Raw genomic sequence first — 25,665 nt, 5'->3', positions numbered from 1 at the left:
CCCAGACTTGCATGTATCTAGCCTGCTTAAAAACTTGATGAAAATTAGGCCTTCAATAACTTTTTTTTTTAATTTTGAAAAATGGTTTACATTATATTTGAGGACATGGCTATTAATTGGCTTAATTTATTACAGACACAGTGAGATACCAAACACAGACTACTTTAGATTTGTCACTGCCTTCTCTATAGCTAAAAATATAATGTAGTTAGAATTTCTAAGCAAGTTAATCTTTTAAAATTGCATTTTCCAAAGTGCTCTATGCACTCTCCTGTGGGGATGAAGAACTAGCCAGGGGAAGGGGAGACACAGACAGACCTCACGATTGTTCTACAGAATCTCTACTTTCATTAAAAAAACATTAGCCTCTAGCTGTTGCGGGTTTGAACGAAAATTTCAAATCATGATCCAAGTGTAACTGATGCAGTTATATCTGCCGGAGTTTGCAGCCAGTCTGAAACAATAGATCTGAAAGGTATGAACATCTCAGTGGACACTAACTCAGATGCCAATGAATATACTTTGTAAGTCATTGCTTAACATAAAAAATTAAGAAGGCAGTTAGAAATACAATCTAACTTCATAACATTATAAAATCAGGGTAGGCTTTTAGCAATAGATGGTGGAGCTGACAGAGGCACAATTAGTTTCATATTCCCACAGGGGGCTCAGTTTTCAAAAGTTTGTGAAACACTGTCCTACTGGTTGAAGGATCCATAAGTGAGATGCCTAAAACACACAGGGAAAGAGAGAGACACAGAGAAAAAGAAATAGAAGGGCTTTGGATATTTAGTGCAGGAACTTGAATGGAGGTACGTAGGGCTTGGTCACCAACTTGTGTCAGTAAAACTACGTCGCTCCACACCCCTGAGTGACACAATTACTGTACACTGACCTAAACCCCAATGTAGACAGTACTATGCCAACAGGAGGGCTTCTCCTGTTGACCTAGCTACCGTGCCTCAGGGAAGTGGAGTACCTATGCTGATGGGAGTAAGCGCTAGTAGACAAGTAAGAGTAGACAAGGCCTAGGACTCTTTAGTAAAGCGCTAGTATTCCGGGACTGACTTAAAAGTTAATTTCAGACAGGATTTATTACAGAGGGGTCATCCAACCATGGCTGTGGACAGTGTTTAATTTGTACTGAAAGAGCTGCACAAATTAAGCAGTAGCTGGGTGGCTCGAGAGCGGCGGTGGCTGCTGGCTGGCTGCCCAGCTCTGAAGGCTGCACATCTGCAGCAGCAGCACAGAAGTAAGGGTGGCATGGTATGGATATTGCCACCCTTACTTCTGTTCTGCTGCTGGTGACAGCACAGCCTTCAAAGCTGGGTGGCCGGAGAGCAGTGGCTTCTGCCTGGGAGCCCAGAGGTGCTAGGGCTTTGAACTGCCATGCCTAGAGGTGCCAGGACCTAGCCCCGGCAAGCCCAGGCACAAATTAAGCACTGACTGTGGATACTGGATGTTCATAACCCTTGTTGTTATGGATTAATGGCTTGCAACACTGGTTGTCGAAAGCCACATTCTGCTTGGTCAGCTGGTGATCTGCACCATCACTCAAGAGTGCACAGCTAGGAGCTCATCAAGGAGCAACAAAACAAAAACAAACAAGGAGCAAAACAAAACAAAAAAAACCCCTGTAAGCACTGTGTTAAATAGGGAGGAGTAAAGTTAGTGAGAAGAAAAAGAATTGTGGCCATAGTGCAAGAGGAAGTAGCAGCTTCCCTGTAGTATGTTGCGTGCTAGCACTCTCCCAGGCTGTGATTCAAAGGGAAACTAACCGTTCCCAGGCTTGAGTGTCACTCTACAGCAAGACAGAAGAGGCTTGGCTGTTTTCAGATGCTCTAGGCTCAATTAGGAGCTTTTTTAAGGCTTCTGACCAACATTTTAAGTAAAAATAAACTTAAGGATTTGAGATAGAGGAGAGAAAAACAGTAAAGGCAGCCAGAAGATAGGGGGGAAAAGCGTTGCAGGCGGCAGTCTGTGGACTATCAGGGTACGTCTACACTACGGGATAATTCCAATTTTACATAAATCGGTTTTATAAAACAGATTGTATAAAGTCGAGTGCACGCGGCCACACTAAGCACATTAATTCGGCGGTGTGCATCCATGGTCTGAGGCTAGCGTCGATTTCCGGAGCGCTGCACTGTGGGTAGCTATTCCGTAGCTATCCCATAGTTACCGCAGTCTCCCCTGCCCCTTAGAATTCTTGGTTGAGAGCCCAGTGGCTGATGGGGCAAAAATCATTGTCGCGGGTGGTTCTGGGTAAATGTCGTCAGTCATTCCTTCCTCCGGGAAAGCAACGGCAGACAATCATTTCGCGCCATTTTTCCCTGGATTGCCCTGGCAGACACCATAGCACGGGAACCATGGAGCCCGTTCAGCTTTTTTTTTTTTGCAGTCACTGTATGTGTACTGGATGCCGCGGACAGAGGCGATACTCCAGCGCTACACAATAGCATTCATTTGCTTTTGCATGATAGCAGAGACGGTTACCAGTTGTTCTGTACGTCTGCTGACAGTGTAATTTGGCAATGAGATGATGGTTATCTGTCCTTCTGTGCTGTCTGCTGCTATCATGGGTGCCCCTTGCTGAGATCAGCCAGGGGTGCAAAAGCAAAACTGGGAATGACTCCCCGAGTCAATCCCTCCTTTAAGGTTTCTAAAAATAGAGTCAGTCCTGCCTAGACTATGGGGCAAGTGTACTAGAGAACCAGTGTATCAGAGAGCACAGCTGCTCCATGTGAGATCCCGCAGAAATGATGAGCTACATGCCATTCACGGGGGGGTGCCCCTGCAACAACCCCATCCGTTGCTTCCCTTCTCCCCCAACCTTCCTGGGCTACCGTAGCAGTGTCCCCCCCATTTGTGTCATGAAGTTATAAAGAATGCAAGAATAACAAACAGTGACTTGTTAGTGAGATAAAATGAGGGAGAGGCAGCCTCCAGGTGCTGTGACAGTCCAGGCAGGACATTAAGCGGTGCGGAGGAGAGGAGCCCAGCATACCGCTGCTATGATAGTCCAGGCAGTACAGAATCTTTTCTTTACACAGGAAAGGGAGGGGGCTGATAGAGCTCAGCCCCCAGTTGCTATGATGAGGACGGTTACCAGCCGTTCTGTCCCATCTACTGGGAATGACCAGGAATCATTCCTATTTTTACCCAGGCGCCCCTGAGGCCAGCCAGGGGTATTCAGCAGTTATCAAGCACATTGTACCATCTGCCACCGGGGACGGTTACCAGTTGCTATGATGAGGACGGTTACCAGCCGTTCTGTCCCATCTACTGGGAATGACCAGGAATCATTCCTATTTTCACCCAGGCGCTCCCGGCCAGCCTCACCTGAAGCCAGCCAGGAGCACTCACGGGTTGATAAGAAGGACGGTTACCAGTCCTACTGCACCGTCTGCCACCGAGGAGGGAAGAGGAGCGGATACTACTCTTCACTGCTGCAGCATCGCGTCTACCAGCAGCATTCAGTAGACATAGGGAGACATTAAAAGAAGTCAAGAAACGATTTCTTTCCCTTTTCTTTCACGTGTCGGGGGTGGGGAGTAAATTGACGAGCTATTCCCTGAACCAAGCCGGACAATGTGTTTGACCCTACAGGCATTGGGAGCTCAGCCAAGAATGCAAATACTTTTCGGAGACTGCTGGGGACTGTGGAATAGCTGGAGTCCTCAGTACCCCCTCCCTCCCTCCAGGAGCATCCATTTGAGTCTCTGGCTTCCCGTTACGCTTGTCACGCAGCACTGTGTAGCCTGTAGATTTTTTTTTCAAACGCTTTGGCATTTCGTCTTCTGTAACGGAGCTTTGATAGAACAGATTTGTTTCCCCATACAGCGATCAGATTCAGTATCTCCCCTACGGTCCATGCTGGAGCTCTTTTTGGATTTGGGACTGCACTGCCACCCGTGCTGATCAGAGCTCCACGCTGGGCAAACAGGAAATGAAAATCAAAATTTCGCGGGGCTTTTCCTGTTTACCTGGCCACTGCATCCGAGTTGAGATTGCTGTCCAGAGCTGTCACAGTGGTGCACTGTGGGATACTGCCCGGAGGCCAATACCGTTGATTTGCGGCCACACTAACCCTAATCCGATATGGTAATACCGAGTTTAGCGCTACTCCTCTCATCGGGGAGGAGTACAGAAACTGATTTAAAGAGCCCTTTATATCGATATAAAAGGCCTCATAGTGTGGACGGGCATCGTTAAATCGGTTTAACGCTGCTAAAATCGGTTTAAACGCATAGTGTAGAGCAGGCCTCAGAGTCTCTTTATTCACTTCCCACTCTTAAAACTAAACTGGGAACTGTTCCATAGTCTCAGTTCAGGTTTTATACCGAATTAGAAGAACGTGGGTATTTGTGTCCTTCTAGTGGTTGGTCCATATAAGAGGCTCACAATCTACTACTGCTCCCAGCTAATAGACTTAGGGCCTGACCCAAAGTTAATGGGAGTCTTTGCATTAAATGAAGTGGACTTGACCTCAAGTCGTTAGTCCTTCAGTTGAAAGGACAGAGGCTCCTGCTCATCATGGTGTAAGTGCTGGGGTTCAAACCTGGCAGTTGGCCCGGGCAGCATTAGTTAAAATAACAGAAATTGTTTTCCTGCTACTCCTAACTGGACATTTCCAGTTAAGTGCCTGATTGTGTTTTTCATTTACATGCTTAAAAAAAGTGCTCTCATTTAGGCACACAAGAATTTATTTGCTTTTAAGGACCCCATGTGCAAATTGTTAAATTCCCACGTAATGGAGAACTTCATTATAAAGATGAGGCAATGCTTTAGAAAGGTTAGCTTTGGAGAAAAAATAAAAACCTTAGCGGAAAGTCCTACTGGTGCCTGCAATATCCATATACAACCAGGGCCGCCCAGAGGATTCTGGGGGCTTGGGGTCTTCGGCGGCGGGGGGCCCCCGCTTCGGCGATAATTTGGCGGCGGAGGGCCCTTCCGTTCCGGGACCCGTCGCCGAAGCGCTCCGGAGACCCGCGGCGGGCCCCGCCCACCGCCGAAGTGCAGCCAGGTGTTCAGTGGTAATTCGGTGGCGGGTCCCGGAGCGGAAGGACCCCCCCCCCCCCCCGCTGGCGAAGACCAGGAGCAGAGGAAGCTCTGAGGGCCCGGGCCCCGCAAGAGTTTTCCGGGGCCCCTGGAGCGAGTGAAGGACCCTGCTCCAGGGGCCCCGAAAAATTCTAGTGGGGGCCCCTGCGTGGCTCGGGGCAAATTGCCCCTCTTGCCCCCCCTCTGGGCGGCCCTGTATACAACACCTTTCTTCCAAATATTTTAAAAGCTATATAGTCTCTCTCTTCATCTGCAGCAAATTGCTTCACAAAGGAGATAAGTATCATCATCCCCATTTTACAAATGGGGAAACTGAGGCACTGAGCAGGGAAATGACTTACCCGCAGTCACACATGGTAGCTGTGGCAAAGCAGGGACTTGACTCCAAGTCCAGTGCTCTGTCTATTAGGCAACACTGCCTCCATTTAAAATAAAGTAAAAATGCTTTACAACAATCAACAAGGCAGAGAAATGCAATGCAGGGATCACAGCAACTGCCACTGGGGTGGAACACAGCAATGCTGCACATAAAGACAGTACATAATAGTTCAGGACAGCTAGTGAAGACGAATTCTCTGCACAGTCCAGCCAATATTTCACTAATGAAATGCAATTTGCTAATAACAGATTCCACCCACATAATCACCATAAATCACTCTTAGTCCTAATGAGAACACATTCTCCATCATCTGCAGTTTGGCAAGTTCACTATACAGCAATGTGCTGCACACGTTATATCCATCCTGAAAATATTCTCTGCACCAAATTGCCATTTACTCTAAGATCTGTTTACATTACTTTGGCATTGTAAAAGGGCCTCAAAATGGGTGTAAGGCCCTTTTACACTGTCAGAGTGATGTAAAGGGGCCTTAGTGTAACTGAGAATCAAGCCCCCTCTCTCCAACTTACTCTGTGCGCTGGGGTCCCGTATACACTGTTTTTAATACCACAAGCCCATATTTCTTGTGATAACATAAAGAAACCATTCCAAATCCTCCAGCATCTAGTTCTTCTTTCTGCAGCAAGTCCTGCGTGTTCATGTGAATATCTTCCAGTGACATGTCTGTAGCCTCCAAGAGCTTAGGGTTTACAAAAACACAATAGTCCTGGATCTGTAACATGAAGCGAGAAGACAAAGAAAGTGTCATCATCCAACATTCATATCACAGTAAACGAAGATCTAGTTATGCAAGTAGGCCCAGATCCTCAAAAGTAAAGCATTTCGATGCCTAACTTCCACTGAAACAAATGGGAGTTAAGTGCCTAAATACCTTTGAGGATCTGGGCCCCAGGGCACTCTGTAACTCAAAGAAACACCCTGGAACCCCCATATTTACCACTGTCATATAATTATGATACATTTTGTACGAAGTATGCCTGTGAGGTATCATTTTAAAAGCCTTGATCTGTTGGACATTAATATCCTGTTGGATTGTATGTGCTATTGTTGTAAGGAAAGTTATGAATTTTTGCTATGTGTGTGATACCAAAATACATTGTGAGGCTGGGAATACCCACAACCGGCCTTTCAGATCCAACAATGGAGTAGCCTGATATGCTGATGGTCCATTAAAGAGAATCCACTATCCCAGGAACTGTACACAATGGAGGTTTCTAAGAGGTAGCACTTAAGACAATGTAGAATGCTTGACCAATGGAGGCAAAGCATAGATCCTTCCAGCAAGCTGAAAGAAACTATACTGAGCAGGATTACTATTGCAACAATACATCATCAGTAGGGTAAAACTAACCTGTCTCACAACAGTCTAAACCCAGCTCACGTTCCCCGAGGGGAAGTGACATCATGACTCGGTCTCACCCTTCCACAACTCAACACCTGGAAACATGCTGGAGGAGAGTCTCGGCCTGTGTATTGAAGATTTGTGACCTGTTTGTACCATCTATCAGGGTGAGATACTGCTTGATTCAAATCCTGTTTACTTTATAGAACTCAGATTGCAAATTGCCTTTTAGTTCTTAGGTAAGCAACTTTGATCTCTACACTTACTACTAATAATCATTTAAAATCTCTCTTTCTGTAGTTAATAAATCTGTTTTATATTTTACCTAAAACAGTGTGTTTTGGTTGAAGTGCTTGGGAAATCTCAGCTCAGTTTACAAAGACTAGTTTGTGTCCTCTCCATATTGAGGGAGGGGCGGACAGGGTAATGAACTTACACTGGTCAGGCTTCTGACTAGGGCAAGACGATACAGTTTTGCGATGCCGAGCTGGGGGGAATTGGCTGGAGCCTCTCTACTGTTATATTCATGAGTGGCTGGGAGAAGCATTCATGTAACTCAGTTGGGTGTGGATATCAGTATAAGAATAGTACCTGCCAGAAGTTTTAGTTTGTCAAAGCATCACATTGTGAGAGGGATACCCCAAGTTGGTGGGACAAGAGGGCTCAGTGGTCCCAGGTTGCACCCTGGGAACCCTGTCACAGGAACATAGTATTTTGTTTATTTATCAGCATCACAAAATGATAGGTAAGTGGGCCCAACTCAGAGCTGATTCAGGTTGCCAGGTATCCAGGTATTTCAACTCCCAGCCCAGTGAAAATGAGCGAGTGACTGAGGGTGGGGGAGAACGAGCAGGGTGGGCCCTTGAAGAAGGACAGGGACAAGGGTGTTTGGTTTTGTCGATTAGAAAGTTGGCAACCAAGCATCATCTCATAGAATCAGGTCCAAAAATCACAAGTGGCGGTTTATGGTAACTTACTGTCACTCTAACATTTAGATCATAATAGTATTTTGTTCTTCTACTGGAGGATCTCAATGCACTGTACAAAAACTGATTAATCAGTTCTCAGCTTGTAATGTACAGCAGTTTAGTATTATTACCCCTATTTAAAGATGAGAATATTGAAGAGCAGAGAGGTTAAGGACCAGATTTTCAAAAGGTATTTAGGCACCTAAAGATAGAGACAGACACAGTGGGATTTTAAAAATGCCTAGCACTTAATCAATGGGACCACTTGTGGAATGAGATATTACTCAATGTGAGTAAAAGTGGCAGAGTTACACTGTTTCTTATTACTCCTTCAAGCCCCTCAGATCACCAGTCCCAGAGCCTCAGGATCCTGCCTTAACACACTCATGAATTATGAACTAACACTCTGCATAAACAGTGCAAACCCTCAGCAGAGATTGTGGTTTGTTAAGCACAGAAGAAAGTTTCTCTTCTCACAGTATAACAAGGTGTGCTGGCTCTCTAAGACATGCTAAGAGTCAGCCCTACCCTAGTTTCAATCTAGAATGACTGGAATTCTGAGAAATGTAGTCTCAGGTTGATAGGAGTCAGAGGCTGTCAGAAGGTGCCAGGGAATATAAGTAGCCCCTTTCCCTGAGAATAAAGGGAGAGTATGAAAGGATCAAGACTTCTTGTGAGGATCCCTGTGTTGGGTCTAAACTTTTGGTGAACTTTGGGGAGCCAAAACACACCCAGACTGGCCGTCTCTGCATAATCCTTTCTGAACCCTTTATCGAACAAAGCACTGACCTGCAAACTACTCATGACACCCCCTTTATTAAGTAGCCATTAGCCTTTATCTCTATGCATTTACTTGTTAAACTTGCTTTTCCTGTAAAATATTGATTGATTATGCATGACCATTATCTTTTGTTAATCACTTTGTTTACTTCTGTGTATAAATATTGATGCTCACCCCTAATAAAGGGGCCACACTTAATCTAAAGCTTTGAGAGCTAAGGATAGTGTGAGCCCGTTGATCAACGCATTGGTGTCTGGTCTCTGACAGAATTGTGTGCCCCATACCAACTCCGCACGAACTCGGGTGCTGGAGAGGTGAGTGAGGACTTGCTTTATTACCTAACAATTTGGGGGCTCGTCCGGGATTCCTTCTGGTGCGGTACCTCTGTCCAGTGGTCAGACCACTCATATATGAATTGGCAAGGCGCCACAGGAGATTTCTCCCAGCCAATTCAATATTGAGGGGTCGTGTACTGGACAGCAGGGTAAACGCCAGTTGGAGGGCTCCTGTCAGACACCATGGGTCAAGGGACTAGCGTGCCTCTTGAGAGTCCGTTGGGGATTGTAAATAAGTTATGGAACGAAGGGAAACTCCCAGTACAGACAGGAATGTCTAGGAAGAAGTTGTACACACTATGTGTAAGGAATTGGACTGGGTATACCGCGGTATTGGCCGACCCGGAGATGAGGTGGCCTTCGTATGGCTCTTTCGAACAGGCTGCCTTAAGAGGAGTAAAGAGCCAGATCGAAAAAGACCATCCGGGACAGTTATGTTACTGGTTTTGTTGGGACACAGCAGCAGAGCTGTGGAAATCTTTAAAAATTATGGCAGTCAGGTACTCTCCCGAGAGTGAACCCCCTCCAGGTTATTTCGATGAAGGGTGTAGACCACGGCGTGTTTTGACTCGTCAGCTGGTCCCCTCTGCACCTGCCCCTATTCCTCCGCAGGGGAACTCTCTCCTTGTAGCAGAGGGGAATCTGCAGGATACCAGATTGGAATTTCTGCAGAAGGATGAGGAGGAAATGGAGGGGCAAACCTCGGGAGGAGTGGTTACTAGGCTAATGTCCAAGCAGGTACGGCAGGGTGCATGCCCCCCCCCTGAGGATAGCCCAGAGGATGTCCCCGTCAAATCTCTTGCGAGTAATAAAAGTATAGTTAGAGAGATGCCTTTACAGGTGCACGATCAACCTTATATGGGCAATGATGGACGGTTACAACATGCTAATATTGTGGAATATAAAGGATGGCTAGAATGGGACTTGAAAGAGTGGGGACAGTTGTCAGGGTCTTTTGGGGAAAATCCCCGAAAGATCATAGAACTTCTAGAAAGATTGTTTTTAAGTTATAATCCTACTTATACGGATGTGGATCAGTTGTTAAGTAGAGTTTTGACCGGAGAGGAACGTAGTAGATTGTGGATGGCAGAAAGGACATGGGGAGATAGCAATGCAGCTAATCATACTTGGATGGATAGGCGGGATCTGGCCGCTGGCTGGAATCCCCTAGACTGGACTCAGCCAAGGCTGACTCAGCTGCGAACAGATCGAGAGCGATTGTTAGAGAGACTCAAGGAAATGGCTCGCCGCTCGCCTAATCAGGCTAAGTTCATGCAGATTCGGCAGGAATCTGATGAGCCGCCCAGAAAGTTCTGGTCGAGGCTATTGGAGGGGGCCCGAATGTTCACTCAGATGGATCCTGAGAGAGAAGCAGACCACCCTACTCTTATTTCATTTTTTGTGAATCAGTCGGTGCCCCCTGTAAGGGATTACTTCTTAAAGTTTCGCCCTGGTTGGGGAGGTGAGTCAGTCACTTCAGTGTTGGACGTAGCTGATTTTGCCTGGGAGAAAGAAAGGGAAAGTAGTAAAAAGAAAGAGAAAAAGGAAGAATATAAGCTGATGGCTTTAGCTTTTCACGGCGGTGTTCGAGGCAAAGGCCGTGGCCGTGGCAGGGGATTCCAGGGTGCTCGGGGAAGAGGGTCCTGGCGACCCCAGCCATCAGGAAATTGTTTTCAGTGCGGACAGCCCGGTCACTTTAAACGTGAATGCCCCTGGGGACGCCCAGAGGGTCTGGTTGCATCCGCAGATGCTTACACAAGTGAGGAATACACCCCTGCACCACCAGCTCAGCCCATTCCCCAGGCCTGGATCAACTACGGGAAACAGCAGCAGCCGCAGCACACTCAGCCTCCTCAATGACGGTACCCCGGGGGCGAAGGCAAACAATGTGATGGTCTTATTTCCTTAATGTCTTTAGCCGGCTCCTTTCTCACTTTCTCCCCTCCCAGCAAAGAGCCTCGTTTAACCCTTTCAGTCCAGGGACTGCCTGTCTCTTTCCTCATTGATACTGGGGCTACTTTCTCTCTTTTAAATCATGCCCCCTCTCCCTGGCTATCCTCTGAGGTTAAAACTGCGACTGGGGTGGAGGGCAACCCACAGTCTCTGGAACTCACTTTGCCTTTGAATGTTGTTTATGCTGATAAATGTTTTCCTCACCGTTTTCTTTTTTCCCCAGCTTGTCCGATCCCTTTGATGGGCCGGGATTTACTCTGTAAGCTTGAGGCTACTTTAACCTGCACTCCTGAAGGGGTAGGATTATTGATGACAGTGTTAGGAGATTCGGCCCCTACTCAGGGTAATTGGGAAACACCCCCCTCTCTCTCCCCTGACCTCACTGACTTGCCTTCAACCCTCTGGGGAATTTCTGACACTGATGTTGGCCTGCTCCTTTCGGCAGAGCCCGTAAGGATTCAGGTGAAGCCTTCCTTAACCCCCCCGTCAGTCCCTCAATACCCCCTGTCGCTGGAAGCCCGGGAGGGCATCCGCCCCATTATCGAGGGATTCATTGCACAAAAGCTAGTCCGCCCTCAGCGCACTCCCTGTAACACCCCTATACTGCCTGTCAAAAAGCCTCCTAAAAAGGACGGAGACCCTGTTCGTTGGCGCTTTGTACAGGATCTACGAGTTGTTAATCAGTATGTGGTCCCTCTTCATGCAGTAGTTCCTGACCCAGCTACTATCATCAGCCAAATCCCCTGGGATGCTGAGTGGTTCACTGTTATTGACTTAAAATCAGCTTTTTTCAGCATTCCTGTGCACCCAGACTCTCAGTATCTCTTTGGTTTCACCTGGGAGGGACAAAGTTATGTCTGGCAACGACTTCCTCAAGGCTACAGAGACAGCCCCACGATTTTCAGCCAGTGCCTCCGCCACGACTTGGAAGGTTTCACCAGTCCGCAGGGATCCACACTGGTCCTATACGTAGATGACATCCTATTAGGTAATCGCGAAGAAGCTGCCCTCCGCATCGATGGTAAGGCACTTTTATTATACCTACACACCAGAGGCCACAAGGTAGACCCTAAAAAGATTCAGTGGGTCTCACAGAAGGTCCGATATCTGGGCTTCATGTTAACCCCAGAGGGAAGACAGATGGACCCAGCCCGCATAAAGACTATTCAAAACTGCCCTCTACCGAACACCAAGAAACAACTTCGAGGTTTCTTAGGATTAATTGGCTTCTGTCGCCCCTGGTTGCCGTCCTGCGGGGAGTTAAGCAAACCGCTCCACCGACTCACTGCTAACCTTGCTCCTGACCCTTTGCAGTGGTCCCCGGACACTATTCAAGCCTTTCAGTTACTGAAGGACAGTGTGGCCTCCTCCATGTCTCTCCGCCCCCCAATTACAGCAAACCCTTTCACCTTTTTGTCCACGAGAGGGGCGGAATTGCTAGTGGTGTCCTTACCCAGCTGAGCGGGCCCCACCATTTCCCGCTTGCTTTTTACTCTCAGCAAATCGACCCTGTCGCTCAGGGAACCCCATCCTGCACCCGGACTCTGGCAGCAGCTGCCCTGCTGATCACAAAGGCAAAGAGCCTAACCCTGGGTCATTTTACCACGGTTTGGACCTCTCATGCCTTGTCAGCCCTTCTGCGTAGGGGCACAACCCAAGTCTTTTCGGCCCATCGTCAGCAACAGCTAGAGGCCGAACTCTTAGAAGACACTAACCTAATTTTTGAAAGGTGTGGACCCCTTAATCCAGCTACCTTGCTTCCTGACCTGCCAGTCCTCCAGGATCAGCACGACTGTGTGGAAGTAGTTTACAGCATCTTACAGATAAGAGACAACCTGTTTGACGTGCCACTGGACAACCCCGATTGCATCCTCTTCTCGGACGGAAGCTCCTTCTATGTTGATGGCAAGCGTTTCACTGGTTATGCTGTCACCTCTGAATGGGACATTCAAGAGGCCGCCTCACTGCCAGGCAACTGGGGAGCCCAAGCCGCTGAACTCTATGCCCTGGCCCGAGCTTGCCAGTTGGCCGCTGGTAAGACCGTTACCATTTTTACTGATAGCAAATATGCTTTTGGAGTTGTGCATTGTCATATCCACCTCTGGAAGTTTCGAGGTTTCCAGACAGCTGCCGGTAAACCCATTCAGCACCTCCCCCTCATCCACAAGCTTTTGGACGCCCTCCAAAAACCCTCTGTCCTGGCTGTAGTTCACTGCTGGGCCCATACTAAAGATAGTAGCCCCGTTACCCGTGGGAATGCCCTGGCTGACGCCTCCGCCAAGAAGGCTGCCACCTTACCTTTAGCCATGCCCACATTGGCTATTGCAACCTCCTCCTTTACTCCACCGCACCCCGTACCAGTACCCGCTGCTGAACTACAATCGTGGGAAAGCCTCGGGGCCACTCTGGTCAAAGGGACCTGGCTTATGCCAGATGGCCGAGCCTGCCTCCCTCGCTCCACATACCCCGTGGCAGTTCGCTGGCACCATGATAAAGGGGGTCACTACGGCACGCACGCCCTCGTGGACACTATCGCTCGCTTTTGGTATGCTCCAGGCATTCAACCCTATTGCCTATCAATAGTGAAAGCATGCAGCACATGTCAGCGTAATGGACCTGCTCCGCCTCTTAACAAAATTAAGGGTGGAAGACCTCCGCCTGCTGCTCCATTTCAACATCTTCAAATTGACTTTGCAGATATGCCAAAGGCTTTTGGGAAAAAGCACCTCCTTGTTTTGGTTTGCCCTCTGACTTCCTGGGTCGAAGCTTTTCCTACTGCTAATTGTACTGCTGCCACAGTGGCGAAGATTCTCCTTAGAGATATTGTACCCCGTTTTGGCATCCCTCTTGTGCTCGACTCAGATCGCGGACCTCACTTTACTGGTCATGTCCTTGGCCGTTTAGAACAAGGACTGGGCATTTCACACTCCTTTCATACACCCTACCACCCCCAGTCTAGCGGGAAAGTTGAGCGTATGAATAGGGAACTTAAGTTTACATTGGCTAAATACTGTCAGGAAACAGGATTAAAGTGGCCTCAGGTACTTCCCTTGGTCCTGTTTCACCTTCGTACTCGCCCAACCCGCGCATTGGGATTATCCCCCTTTGAACTGCTCTATGGACACCCCCCTTTCAAAGGCGGGGCGCTACCACGTGCTGATGTTTCACTATTGGGAGGGGATCATATGACCGCGTGTCAGTTTCTCTCCCTACAGGCTCACCTTCGTACCCTTTGGAAAGCCTCGCAGTTTTCCCAGACCGTGCCGCTGGAGGAACAAATCCACCCGTTCCAACCAGGGGACTTCGTCTGGGCCAAAAAGTTCGTTCGTGACGACACCCTCCAGCCAAGGTTTACTGGACCCCACCAGGTTCTTTTGACAACCCAGACTGCAGTGTTCCTGGAAGGACGCAAATCTTGGATCCACCACTCCCACGTCAAGCCAGCCGTAGTGGACCACAGTGACGGACCAGCAGCTCTTGTCACCACTGAGGACACTGCCTTCGACCAGTGGACCAGCTTACCTCTCTCAGACATTAGACTTAAATTGACTCGAAAAAAATGAGAGGACCCTTTATTCTGACAACTGTATGTTTTTTTTTATGCTTTTTTAGTTTATTTTCTGCTTATGAAGATAATGCTTTTATTAGATATTCCCACGAGGTTAAAACTCGTATTTTAGGAAATAGAAGTGATTGCTGGGTATGTACTCAATTTCCAGTAAATGCAGCACAGGGACTCCCCTTCACACCCATTCCCCTAACCACTGCTAATATGACTTGGATGCCACCGACTAGAATAAAAGATCCAGTCCAACCCAATCTTACATGGGACAAAACAGGAGTGCCAATTAACAAATATCTCAGGGTAACCAATCAAACAGGATCACTGTGTTTTGTTAAAGAAAAAGGGTCAACTTTTGTGGGAACAAGTAAATGCAACATATATTTTAATGGCACCGCCTTTAGTAAAAATCTTGGCTTCAAGCCTTGCGCATCCCACTTATCCCATATGTGGATCCCTCACCCCGATCCAACCTTTTCAACTTTTTCATGGAGGGGCAGGTTTTCAGAGTCAGTTTTTAAAAAGCCCTGCTCAGATCTCGAGGGTGTCCAACTAATTGTTAAAGGATACACAATTGCCTTCTACAACTGCTCAAGCAGTACTACACTGCCCTTTGAGGACAACACTACCAAATTGTGCCTCTGCAGTTCACACAACGACCCCTCTGCGTTACCAGGGGAACAGTGGTACAACGGGTGGTGGGTTACCTCCTACTTTGAGAAATGGAATACCCAAAACGCATTATATGGAACATACTGGGTGTGCGGGCCCAAGGCTTATTATTTTCTCTCCCCTGATTGGGCAGGGTCATGTTATTTGGCATGGCTAGCACCGCCTTCTCGCATCTCCCTCACTCCCCCTCATTTTCCCCACGTTCGTAACATCCGTGAAACTGACAGAGATATTAATCTCCGTGATGGTTTGTCCTGGCAGCGGTGGGCTGGTCACACTAGCTTGAAGGGTGCTATCATCCGCCTACAGGGACTATTAGAATCTTTGACAAATGAAACTGCAACCCTATTTGAAAATCAGGCCGGGGAAATGTCCCAGCTGCGCCAGTTAGCTTTGCAAAACAGAATGGCTTTAGATATGATGTTAGCAGCCCAGGGAGGAACTTGCGCCCTCATAAATGAAGAATGCTGTGTTTTTGTAAATGACACCTACTCTGACACTTTTCAACGTACCAAACACCTAAGGGAAATGGCTAAAAACTACTCCTCTGGCCAGCCACCTTATGATTGGTGGGGAGCCTTATGGAATTGGCTGCCCGGACTTGGGTGGGTTAAAAACCTCTTGGTGGGTGTTGTTGGGGCCATAGTAGTCCTTATAATACTGTGTTGCTGTATTCAGTGTGTCCCCTCCCTCATAAACTCATGTAAGTCAGTTTATTCTTTTCCCACTTCAGCTAAAAGCCTTACTCTCTTCGAATTGGCCCAGGCTGAAATTGCCAAGCGGCCCTTGAGATCTTGAAATAGGGTGTAGCTTTTTGATTAATAGTTATCTCAAAGCTACAAATGGAGGAATGTTGGGTCTAAACTTTTGGTGAACTTTGGGGAGCCAAAACACACCCAGACTGGCCGTCTCTGCATAATCCTTTCTGAACCCTTTATCGAACAAAGCACTGACCTGCAAACTACTCATGACACCCCCTTTATTAAGTAGCCATTAGCCTTTATCTCTATGCATTTACTTGTTAAACTTGCTTTTCCTGTAAAATATTGATTGATTATGCATGACCATTATCTTTTGTTAATCACTTTGTTTACTTCTGTGTATAAATATTGATGCTCACCCCTAATAAAGGGGCCACACTTAATCTAAAGCTTTGAGAGCTAAGGATAGTGTGAGCCCGTTGATCAACGCATTGGTGTCTGGTCTCTGACAGAATTGTGTGCCCCATACCAACTCCGCACGAACTCGGGTGCTGGAGAGGTGAGTGAGGACTTGCTTTATTACCTAACACCTGTATACACCATAAAGAAAGTCACAGAGTTGTTAGTCTCTTCAGTCTAAGTCTGAGAAAAGCCTGGGAAAGCCTTTGGAAAAAGCCAGTTAAGAGCTGGTGAAAAAACCTGAAAAGGCAGCTGAGTAAAAGTATACCTTATGACCTCATCTTGACTATGGGGAAAAAAAGATGCGCACTCTTATTTGCGCTAGCTAACTTGAGTTAACTAAGAAGAGGTAAAATCCTAGTGAAGACAAGGCAGTTTGTAGTTTCCACACAAGTTAGCAGGTTGAGTTTAAAGTGAAAATTGTAAACTGCCTTGTCTTCACTAGGATTTTACCTTTAACTAACTTGAGTTAGGAACACATCTATTTTTCTTTTTTGTAACGATGACAAGACTTAAGAAGCTACCTGGGTTTGTGCTAGGTTGCTTTCTTCTCCCTCAAACCCTGGCCAGGGGCTTAATTAATAGGTTTGGATGATTACAGTAGCCCAAGTACACAGACCTGGGAAAAAGGTATTGTTGTCAAGAGTTGGCTACTAGCAGCTGCAGCAGATTAGCCTTTTAGGGCAGCAGGAAACTAACTGCATTAAGGCGTGGGAGAAGTGAGTGGGTGTCTAGAATGTGGCTAAACCAACTGTGAATGCTGACACGTGGTTGTCTGGCCTTTTTCTGCTCCTCAAGCAGGGGAAGGGCAGAATCAATAATGGAGCTTTAGCCTTTACTTGACTAACTAGCACACCAAGGTTCCATGGCAACCGGCCTGCCTTTGGCTAGGGAACCTGGAGGAGAGACTGTTTTGACTAGAGAGCTAGAAAAACCCATCTTGAATTGGAAACTAAGGGAGAGCAAAGGGAGTAAACTCGGGGAAAGAGAAGGGAGAGTGTGTTGCTACACCAACGCCTGCTCTTCTGTCAAAGGACCTATGCTTGAGCTCATCATTCCCTGAGAGTCCACCAGCGGGGTGCTGCTGGACTGACATGGAATCCTGACAGGGAGCCTGTGGCCTAAGAAGAGAAGATGGAACATATCTACATCAGAGTCTTCTCTTATCACCTGTCACTACTTTGAAAGGATATAGTTTCAGTTACTTGGAGAGCTATCCTACAAGCAAGGAAACTTGGGCAATGGCTGCATTCACATGGATGGAAGGTAAGCCCCTGCCATACATGGCTATCAGTTTTGATACAAGGGCCATGCTATATGGCAGTGGTTCTCCAACTTCTGTACTGGTGACCCCTTTCACATAGCAATCTTCTGTGTGTGACCCCTCTCCCCCTTAAATATATATAAAAGTGTTTTTAATTTATAACACCATAATAAATACTTGAGGCAAAGCGGGGTTTGGGATGGAGGCTGACAGCTCACAACCCCCCATGTAATAACCTCATCACCCCCTAAGGGGTCCCAACCCCCAGTCTGAGAACCCCTGCTATATGGTATGCACATCATTGATCTCATAAGGCAGCTGTGAGGCTTAACTAAACTTGTAAAAGCACTTCAAGATCCTTAAATAAAAGGTCCTGCTATATGAAGACAAAGTATTTGTATTGTATATTTCTGACACCTAAAGCTATCAAATGATCCATCTTTTCATACTCTAGCTGCTCTTAACCTACCCTATATCTTCCTCAGTCTGGATTTTCACACTTGTGAGGATAATCTCATGGGACTGAAAGTAAAGATCTGAGTTCTATTCCAAGCTCTGCTCCAGACTTTGGGCAAGTGCTGCTGGCAGTGTTGCCAACTCTTGATTTTATTGCACGTCTTCTGACAATATCCTTTCTTAAAGTGTGGTAAAAATAAGTAAGCAAGAAATAAGTAAGGAAGATTGTGGGCTAATGTGATTACATGAAAATCTCAGTTTTCATTTTAAAAATAAAAATAGTTCCTAGCCCTGGTGGTTGCAGAAAAAAGTTTTTTAAAATGTGACCCATAAAGACTCAAACAAGAAGGCAAATAAAAAGAATCCAAAATTAACTTTCTAAAATCATCTTTTGGGGGGCAGGGAGTGGGAGGCTAGCCCTGACTCATGCCTTTTGAACACTTAAGGTTGCCAATATTGCATCTCTGCCTCAGTTCCCCATGTATGAAATGGAGTGAACATTGCTGCCCTACCACATACAGGTGTTGGAAGGCTAAACTTGTGGAAGTCAGATGTAATATCATTTTAAAGTTTTACGTCAAAGAATGCAATGGGAGGAAAACAGCAAAGTGTGTAGCTAAAAAAACACTCTGAGAAAACGGGAATCCTTTCGCTGAAATGAAAGAAAGCCATGTAATATAAACATGTGACTAAATGCATTTTAAAATCTATAAACCTATAACATTAAGATCCTATAACATTAAGATCCTAACTCAGTGACAATACATGGGTAGACCTAAAAATACAGTTTTAAACACAAACACTATTCACAGTCCTATATTACCAAGAAATGAATTCATGTCCTCAGGGTCCTCTCTTTTTTCTTCTACAGCAGAACAATTAATACTTAACGTGATGCAGGGAAGGTAGTTCCTTGTGCTATTTCATAGCCTGACTTTCAAAATGCATGTACACAACTGCACACCTACTGTAACTTACCTCTCTAAATCAGGCATTTTCACATGCAATTGGTCAAGAATACAACTAACTAATCATTTCTCATCCACATAACCAGTATGCACATGCAAGAACTGCATACACATTTTTGAAAATCAGGCCTTTAAAACTACACCAATTCTGTTGAAATTTGGAATTACTGTTCTATTAAGTAATGTAAAACTTCCTGAGTGAAGACAGGTTTCAGAGTGGTCGCCGTGTTAGTCTGTATGGGCAAAAAGAATGAGGAGTACTTGTCTCTAAGGTGTACTCACAAGTATTCCTCGTTCTTTTTGAGTGAAGACAGTTTTTGCCCCAAATTGCTTACAATCTAAGGCTCTGATCCTGTCCCATATCACTTATTAATGTAAGTAACTGCAAGTGAGGAAAAGGTCACTTTGATAAAATAGAACACTGGGCATATATTTTCTAATATGTAACTGTTTGAATATTAATAATCCTAAATGTTGAAACAGGACTCGTATGAAATTGTAAGAGTGAAATACTCGTTGATTGAGGGCCAACACCAACTAGGGGCCAAATTCTGCAAAGTGCTGAGGACCTGCAATGGGAGTCCAGGGCACTTTGTGTCTCATGGGAGATACTTAGCACCTTTTGGGATTATACACACATGCTCAGATCCTAAAAGGTACGTGGATACCTAATTCCCATTAATTTCAATAGGAGTTAGACACCTAAATACCTTTTTGAGGATGTGGATTTAAATTAGACTTTTGCCAGCATCTAGATGTGAATGAATTTAAGCCCAATGAAGCAAAATTCCATGAGAAATAAATGATTACATTAAAAACCCCAATGCTACAATACTTCATAAGGTGGACATGCAAGTTATACATTTAGGTGTCGCTGCACAAGGAATAATGCTGCATAACTGTAAGATTATTTTTCTGTAAGCCCAGTTCCGTTTTACAACTCAGTATAGTTGTCCTCCTCTCGCAGTCTGAACTTTACTTCTTATCTTCTCCCCACCTCAGATGACATGCACAATGTCTTCCCCACAGGGATTCTCACTGGTGCTATGGTCAGTGATCTATTTTTTACTAGGACAACAGTATATTGAGCCTGTTTAAAACATAAGATCCAAAGCTAAAATTTCTTGTCACCAAAGCAATTATTTGGGTGCTCAAGTCATTACTTAAGCTTCAGTTCTGACTTTTTTTTTTAAATGCCAGTTTTCATATAACTAATCTGAAACCTCATAAAGATGTACTAGATGTAGATTAAAGCTCATTATGTTGAAGGACTTGTGGTGGTTTCTTGGGGTATGTCAATTATTCTACTTTCTAGTGAAGTGACGAGAAGTGAATAACCACGCAAAAAAACAGTAGTTCTGTTTCTTGGGGAGCACTAGTGACTTCCCTATTTCATAAACTGAAGGGCCTCCAGTCTTGCTTGGATCATGTGGCTGGAACGGTGGGGGTTCCTTCCTGTGGCCTTAGCTTCACCCACAAATCAGTGTCTCTTACGCCTCCCTTGGCGTATCTTATCCCGAGGCCACACCCTGTCACTGTGTTCTGCCCCAATCCTTCAGGGGAATAATATTTTATGCTTCATTAGTGTCCTGCACGCACCCATCTTTTGAAATCTTGAATAAATGGGGTTACCAACTTTCTATTTGCAGAAAACCGAACACCCTTGCCCCCTGCCTTGCCCCTTTTCCAAGGCTATGCCCCTGCTCACTCTCCCCCACCCTTGCTCACTCGTTCATTTTCACTGGGCAGGGGGTTGGAGTGCGGGGGGCGGGGGATTGGCAGTGACGGCTCCGGCTGCAGATACAGGCTCTGGAGGTGGGGTCGACGATGAGGGGTTTTGGGTGCAGGAGAGGGCTCCAGGCTGAAGCAGGGGGTTGGGATGCGGTACAGGCTCTGGGCTGGGGGATGAGGGCTCTGGGGTGGGGCCAAAAATTAGGGGTTTAGGGTGCAGGAGATGGATCCAGGCTGGGGTGCAGGGGGGTGAGGGCTCCGGCTGGGGATGCAGGCTCTGGGGTTGGGCTGAGGTTTGGGGTGCAGAAGGGGGTGAGGGCTCCGGCTGGGGGTGCAGGCTCTGGGATGGGGCCAGGGATGAGGGGTTTGGGGTGCAGGAGGGGGTGTGGACTCCAGGTGGTGCTTACCTCAGGCAGCTCCAGGGAAGCTGCTGGCATCTCCCTCTGAGTTCTAAGCAGAGGCACAAGCACATGGCTCTGAGTTCTGCCCCTGCCTGCAGGCACTGGCCCCCTCACCTCCCACTGGCCGTGGTTCCTGGCCAATGGGAGCAGCTGACCTGGCACTGGGTCATCCCTCTGCCTAGAAGCCAGAGGGAGACTGGCAACTTCCTGGGAGTTGTGTGGAGCCGGGTAGGGAGCCTGCCTGCACTGCTGACTGGACTTTTAATGGCCTGGTCAGTGGTCCTGACCAGAGACACCAGGGTCCCTTTTCAACTGGGCATTCTGGTCGAAAACCAGGCATCTGGCAACCCTCTAAATGAGAGCCTTTTTAACCAAAACCCAGGTAGGATGTACACATAGCAAGTGCCAGGAGAGTGGGGGCAGGGGTGAAAATTCTCATTACTTCCCCTTCCATCCTCGATGTGGGAATGGGGTATGGAAATCCCCACTACTCTCCCAGCCAGGAAGGATGAGCAGATCCCTGTGCTGGCAGCGGGCCGGGGTGCTCCCCACCTCAGGCCAGGGGTGGGAGGAGAGAGGGAGATTAAAAATCCTCCTCTTCTACTGCTGCCTTGTGTAGACAGAGACTGTCACCGAAAGGAGGCAGTGAAGGAGGCAGCCCAGTGGATGAGCTTATTTATGAAATATACTCGTCACTGTTCGGAAAAGCATCCCCCCGGCAAGGCGTCGAGAACTCTTTAATCGCATCACACCGTTATTTGCATAGAAAGCCCCAGCTCTGGTCCGGGACCAGGGTACAAACTGGGGGACCCACCTCGTGCGCACGGCTCCCTTTCAGTTCCGCCCAGCAGAGACGGACAGTTCAGAGCCACTCCTGGGCGAGGTGGCTGTTAAAGAGACCGTGTCCTCTCCTGCAGATCCGCTTCCCCACTTAACCTAGCCGCTTTAAAGGAGTCCGGGGAAATGACAGGCAGCTGTCCGGGGCTAAGGCGTGTCTGAAGTTGGGGGGGGGGGGGGGGTCAGCCTTACTCCTTAGGCTGGGAGTCGGTGGACCAGTTTTTCAAGCCCTGGCAGCACACCAGAAAAAGCAACTGAATCGTGGGATCAGGACACAACAATCGCGTCTGAAAACTTCCTGTGACAGGAGCCGGATGCGTTTGCAAGAGAGGAAGTTTGTCTAAATATTATACAAGATATTTACCATATTCTAGGAGGCTGAAATGCGCTGGGAGCTGGAGCAGGGGGAAGGGATATAGAAGGCTTGTTCCACCATTAGCATTTGGTAAGAGATTGCAAAAAAAAAAATCGGCCTTTACGACATGGGGCTGAGAAACTGAAACTAACTTTCCCTCTTCGGCAATAGCAAAGGAAGTCTGCTGAAGGAAGACAATCGAAGAGTCACATTCCCCCTCCTCTCCCATTTCATCACCCCAAAAACCCTTGATATTAAATATTATTACACACTAACACATCCAGAATGTATACCCAAACGTCCAGGAAAAATAATGAGAAGCGGATTCCAGGCAGACCTAAGTGTAACTCAGTGAACCTTCACAAACAAACAAAAATCTAGTCTCGGGTTAACGAGACACGGAGTGAAAGCGCTCTCTTACCTGCCTCTTCACAGAGCATTAGCTCCAGGAAGTTCAAGCCACTCCTGTCTGGCTTCAGCACTTTTACCAACAGCCTGGACTGATACCTACTCTCCGACGCCGCTTCCCCTTCTCCTCCCCCCAGCTGTGGGAGGAGTCATGAGAAACCACACCAACAAAACTGGATCACTAGCTACATAAGTGCCGGCAGGCAGGGGAAGAGGAGGGACGATCTGTACAAGCTAAAGGAAAACTGAACCATTCTATTCTTATAGGTTGCTCTAGTTTCAAAGATTAAATTCTGCCCTGATTTACAGACTGTGTAGCCACATTGAAGTCAGTGGGTAAATGCCGTACTGACAGCCTCAAAAGATCACAAATCATGATTTCCTTTCCCAAACTGAAGAAGAGCTAGGAGTGATCAGACAGCAAATGTGAAAAATCTAGACGTGAGTGGGGGGTATTAGGAGCCTATATAAGAAAAAGATGCAAAAATCTGAACTGTCCTTATAAAATTGGGACATCTGGGCACCCTAAGAAGAGCTGTAGGTAGTTCAAAAGCTTGTTTTTCCTCATCAGAAATTGGTCTAATCAGGGCTGGCTCCAGGTTTTTGGCAGCCCAAGCAAATAAAAAAAAAAAGCCGGAGTTGCTCGCAAAAAAAAAAAAAAAAAAAAAAAAAAGGCCAGAGCGCTGCCCCCTGAGAAGGGCCACTCCAAGCACATGCTTGGAATGCTGGTGCCCAGAGCTGGCCCTGGTTCTAATCAAAGATATTACCTCACCCGCCTTGTCTCCCTCCCCTCCACATGAGATTTTTTTTAAAGGGTTTATAGAGGTTTGTTGATTTGCTATGGCCCTTGTTTGCCTTGTAGCTAACCTTATGTTAGCAATACACAAGATAAATTAACTTTGGGTCCATCCCACAGCTCACTGTCCAGCAGCAATAGAGGAGCATTGATGCGTGAATATAGAACATGTTAAAGGGAAAACTCGTGGTTGAACCTGGATTAAATCTCCAGTGAAAACAAAATCTTAGTTTTGCACATTTTTGCTGTAGAGAGCTTCATCCTGTAGTGAGGTCCAGTTGCAACCTATTGTGTTGTCCTTGGGCAAGTCAGTTAATCTCTGTGGCTCAGTCTCCATGTGCAATGTGCACAGAATTCTTTCCTACCTCACAGACTAAGTTTCCCTCTAAACTGTTCGACTGTGCAGCTGCCTACTAAGCCACACATAGGGGCTCAGTTCCGCAGCCAGGGGAGAGGAGCCTCTTCCTCCCCCTGCCTCTCTGGGGCTGCTGCAGGGAGAAAGAGCTGGGGGAGTCCTCTCTCCCTGCTGTAGCCCCTGGGCAGCCTGCACGCCAAACCCCTCATCCCCGGCCCCATCCCAGAGTCTGCACTTCCAGCCGGAACCCTCCCCTCTCCCGCAACCCTACCCTCTGCCCCAGTTCCAAGCCCCCCTCCCACACTTTGAACCCCTTGGCACCACCTTCACAGCATGAATTTTCTTATGTGCCCCACTATGGAGGTGATGTGTCACATAACAAAATTCAGTCGGTACATGTGTAGGAGAAATTAGAGGAAACGCTGCATCACAAGGATGCCTGTGAGGATAAAGTCACTCAAGTTTGTGAGACATTTCAATGCTATGGTAATTGGGACCAGGTAAGTAGTGTGGGGCAAAAGGAGATGAGAAGGTCTGCGAACAACCTAGCATAGTTGTACTTCAAGAAGCTTCAAAGTTCTGCTGGCGAATCTGGTAGAGTTTATCAGTTCCTTGTAGGAGAAATAGTTGGTAACTAATAAGTTGACACACAGATTTCATGATGAAAGCAGAACTACTAAATTCCAGGAGTTATTTACTTTCTGTTCAAGGAAATTTACAGTTCACCCAGTACTTGTAAAATAGTTATGTATGCATCAGAATCTTTAAAGAGTACTTTGACACAGAAATTCTGTAGTGAGCTGTTAATTGTTTCTCTGAAGAACAAAAATATTAACTTCCAAAGAATATGCACTGAAGCATCTGAATTTCCATCTTCAGGTGGTATTGCACTAAACAACAGTATAGATTAGATACCCATTCTCATGACTGAAGAAACATCATCACCAAGAGGAAATTCCCAGACATGGGAATGACAAGGCTGCACAGAGTCCCTGGGCTTTCTCTAGGATGGGTTCTGGTTCCCCCAATGCCCTTGAAATATCTGTAGACAAAACTTTTCTACTTTGTTTGCCTGGCCAGGATTTGGCACCGAGGAATGTAATGGCTCTCTCTGCTCTGTTTATAGTGGCTGACTTAACTTATTTTGAAAGCAGGGCTGTCCTTAGGCATATGCGACTATGTAGGGCACCTGAAAATTTGGAGCACCACTGGGACCATAGGCGCCAACTTTTCATCTTGCCAGAGGGATGGTTGACACCCCCTCAACCCCTTTCCCCAAGTCCCCATCTACCTCTTCCCTGCTTCCTCCCCTCTTCCTCCCCGAGTGCGCCCAGTCCCTGCCCCGGTCCTCTCCCTCCCTTCCAGAGCTGATTCAGGGCACTCTGGAAGCACTGGGATGGAGGGGGAGGAGTTGGTAAGTGCAGGGCCACCAGTGCACAGAGGGAGGGGAGCAGAGTGGGGGAGCTTGGTGCTGCTGGGGGCTATGCACCCACTAAATTTTCTCCATGGATGTTCCAGCCTCAGAGCATCCACTCACAGAGTCTGCATCTATGACCGGGACAGCAAGTAAGAGCAGGTTGACTCCTGCACACGCTGCAGTCTCCTTACTAGAGGGCTAGTATGTTGGTGTCTCCAGCTGTATAAAGGTGTGTGTGTTAGGGAGATAATAGTTACACACCTCTGTAGAACACTGTAAGCTTAATGTTTGTGTTGATAAGAGCAAGTCGGGCATAGGGGCACCCAGTTTAATAATACTGTGTAGGGCCCCATAAATCCTAAGGACAGCTCTGTTTGCAAGTAGACACTCGCTCCCCCTCGAAAGCTGACAGTTCTGAACTCCTTTACTTAAGGAGATAATTA

General features: G+C 47.0%; 1 protein-coding gene across 5 annotated transcripts in view; it reads right to left on the bottom strand.

Annotated features, from left to right (window-relative positions):
- RIPK1 (receptor interacting serine/threonine kinase 1) overlaps positions 1-22,775 on the bottom strand; it is a 53,905-nt gene extending 31,130 nt beyond the window's left edge. For 4 of the 5 annotated variants that reach the window (XR_007772546.1, XM_050939969.1, XM_050939971.1 and 1 more), the window contains exons 1-2: positions 22,668-22,775; positions 5,971-6,173 (exon numbers count right to left, since the gene is read on the bottom strand). Coding sequence is in view for 3 of the 5 variants with exons in the window: in XM_050939969.1 (XP_050795926.1) it covers positions 5,971-6,122 (152 nt within the window). In the remaining 2 variants the exon portion in view is untranslated. The remainder of the gene's footprint in view (positions 1-5,970; positions 6,174-22,667) is intronic. The other variant, XM_050939972.1, reaches the window with a different exon arrangement.
- Positions 22,776-25,665: the final 2,890 nt, after the last annotated feature.

Source organism: Gopherus flavomarginatus, chromosome 2 (genome assembly GCF_025201925.1).
Source record: "Gopherus flavomarginatus isolate rGopFla2 chromosome 2, rGopFla2.mat.asm, whole genome shotgun sequence".
Classification (NCBI taxonomy): Eukaryota; Metazoa; Chordata; order Testudines; family Testudinidae; genus Gopherus; species Gopherus flavomarginatus.
This window is presented reverse-complemented; position numbering and strand designations above follow the sequence as displayed.